Below are 2,489 nucleotides of genomic sequence, written 5' to 3'. Positions count from 1 at the left end.
ACACAAAAATCTGTACGTGAATGTTTATAGATTATTCATTTCTCATTGCCAAAACCTGTAAACATGCCAAATGTCTTTCAACAGGTGAATGTGTCATCAAACTATTATAGCCATACTGTGACAGACTTTACGGTGACTCCCACCATCCCAACCTCCTGATCAATCCTTTATGTGTAGGTGGGAATTGTGACTGTCTTCTAACCAACAGAATAGGCAAAAGTGATGAGATGTAATAACTCTCATGGTTATGTTACATTATGCATGACTCCATCTTGTAAGCAAACTCCCTCTCCTCCTGGCCTTGAAGAAATAAGCTGTAGTGTTGTGAACACAACTATAGACAAGTCAATGTAGCAGAGAATTACAGGCAGCTTTTATAACAAATTAAGAGATTCCTTAACATTTAACCCTCCTTACATTAACTGTTTGTTCGTGGAGCATTACTCCTTGATTATGCTTCTCTGGATTACATTTACTAATATTTGGGGCTTATCTAGTAATGTTGCAAAGGAACCATGTCTGCGGCCAAGGAGCCAATACTGTAGCAGAGAGATGCATGAAGAAGAGGGAAATGTGTTCATGAAACCTCATTCTAGTGGAGTCCATAACCAAAGGTTCCTGAAAGAACGTGCAAAGGCTGAGTGAGAAGGCAGGGATAGGTGCAGACGGAGACCTTCTTCACTGCCAAAATTTGGACTCTTAACATCCTCTCCTAGTGAGCTCTACCCTCTAGCTACGTTGCCAGATGTCCTGGCTTCTTCTACTCTCTGGTTCCTCTCTCACACCGCTTTGGGAATCATAGCCCCCGGCCCCTCCGACTCGACCCCGCCCCTCACATTAGACTCTCCCCCAGGTCCCTGCTTGTGCCCCGATGCATCTGCGCAGTAGCAACTACGCACGAGTGTGCCGGGGCCCCGCCCATGGCCTGGCCTACCACAGGCCTGGGCCCGCCTTCCTGGACACGTATTTCCGGCGACGCCTTGATGCCGACCTCTGCAGAGACTAGTGCAGCCCAGCGGAGCACGGCAAAGCAAACGCAGCACAATGGATGGTCGGGTGCAGCTGATAAAGGCCCTTCTGGCCTTGCCCATCCGGCCCGCGACCCGTCGGTGGAGGAACCCGATTCCCTTTCCTGAGACGTTTGACGGCGATACCGACCGACTCCCCGAGTTCATCGTGCAGACGGGCTCCTACATGTTCGTGGATGAGAACACGTTCTCCAGCGATGCCCTGAAGGTGACGTTCCTCATCACCCGCCTCACCGGGCCGGCCCTGCAGTGGGTGATCCCCTACATCAAAAAGGATAGCCCCCTCCTCAACGATTACCGGGGCTTCCTGGCCGAGATGAAGCGGGTCTTTGGATGGGAGGAGGACGAGGATTTCTAAGCCGGGAGATCCTCGGGCCTGGGGGCGTGTGGTCTGAGGAGGGTTCTCTGCGCCAGTCGCCACGGCCAGGGTAGCTACCAGCGCGCCCTCCTGCCACCCCTCCCCCCTTTGAGTCGCTACGATCTCCCATGCGCTTCTGTCCCTTCCTGTGTCGCGCTTGCCTTTGTTTCAGGAATAGCACTCCAGGCTAGCGCTGCTGTCTTTGGGCCTCGGGAGCGCGCCTCTGCCCTCTCCTGCCAGTCCAGCCCCTCTCATGCCATTTGGACGCTGTCCTGTGTTCCAACTGCAAGCTGGGCTCCTGTCACACGCTGGACAGACCACCCACACCCGGCCACTGTCCACCCCTACGCCCCCGGCCACACTGCCAGACTACTGCGTCATTCTGCCTGCACACCTGCACTGCCTCTGCTACTGCTGTTGCTGTCCACGGCACCCCACTACCAGACTGCTACTCTTAGTGATTTGGACTCACCTGTAAGGTATCTGAGCTGAAGAGGCCAGCCAGCCTGTCACCTTCAGCAGGATCCATTTCCTTTGGACTCCCAGAAAACTCTTTATGTTCCTGCCAGATGGCTGCCAGGACCCAGGTGTGCTTGGTGGCCAAATCCAGTCACTCATTTTCTCCCATGGACTAGTTATTTTTGCTCTGAATCCATTTCTTGTCTCAGTTTGCAGCTGTCTCTGACGTGTGCCTTTTGTTCAACACAAGAACCCCTGCACTCTGCCCTATACAAATGTCTTTTCCCTATTTTCAATAAATGCCAGACACTATTGAAAAAGAGTTGAGTCTCAATGAATATGGCATCTTTCCCTCTGTTGTCCTGTCAGTGAGGATGATATCTTGTTCAAAATAGTATGGCAGTGACTAATGTTTTCTCTTGCATTATAAATTGATTTTGTGGTGGTCCTGGGGGTGGAGGCCTTACTAGTAACCAACCATCCAGTGCCAAATGAAGATTCTTTTAAAAACTAGTCATATTTATGGACTTAGGAAATAGATCTTGATCCAGTTTTGGCCAAGACAATGTGAAGAATGTGGAAAGGTTTTTTGAAATAGATGTCCATATTTTCAAAAACTTCCTGAGAGGACACATGCCAAATTA

The 2,489-nt window shown here is 50.6% G+C and overlaps 1 protein-coding gene across 1 annotated transcript; it reads left to right on the top strand.

Moving 5' to 3' along the window:
- The first annotated feature begins 968 nt into the window (after positions 1 to 968).
- Positions 969 to 2,165, top strand: LOC100959106 (retrotransposon Gag-like protein 8B). Its single transcript, XM_003803636.3, has one exon. The coding sequence runs from the start codon at positions 1,045 to 1,047 to the stop codon at positions 1,384 to 1,386; it is 342 nt and encodes a 113-aa protein (XP_003803684.1). The 5' UTR covers positions 969 to 1,044; the 3' UTR covers positions 1,387 to 2,165.
- Positions 2,166 to 2,489: the final 324 nt, after the last annotated feature.

The sequence above is a fragment of the Otolemur garnettii genome, unplaced genomic scaffold (assembly GCF_000181295.1).
Source record: "Otolemur garnettii isolate 467f Iridium unplaced genomic scaffold, OtoGar3 scaffold00378, whole genome shotgun sequence".
NCBI lineage: Eukaryota > Metazoa > Chordata > Mammalia > Primates > Galagidae > Otolemur > Otolemur garnettii.
Note: the sequence above shows the minus strand (reverse complement) of the source record. Positions and strands in the feature narration are given on the sequence as shown.

Excerpts from the sequence above, each read along its gene's own strand:
- LOC100959106 (XM_003803636.3), top strand. The coding sequence starts at position 1,045 with ATGGATGGTCGGGTGCAGCTGATAAAGGCCCTTCTGGCCTTGCCCATC.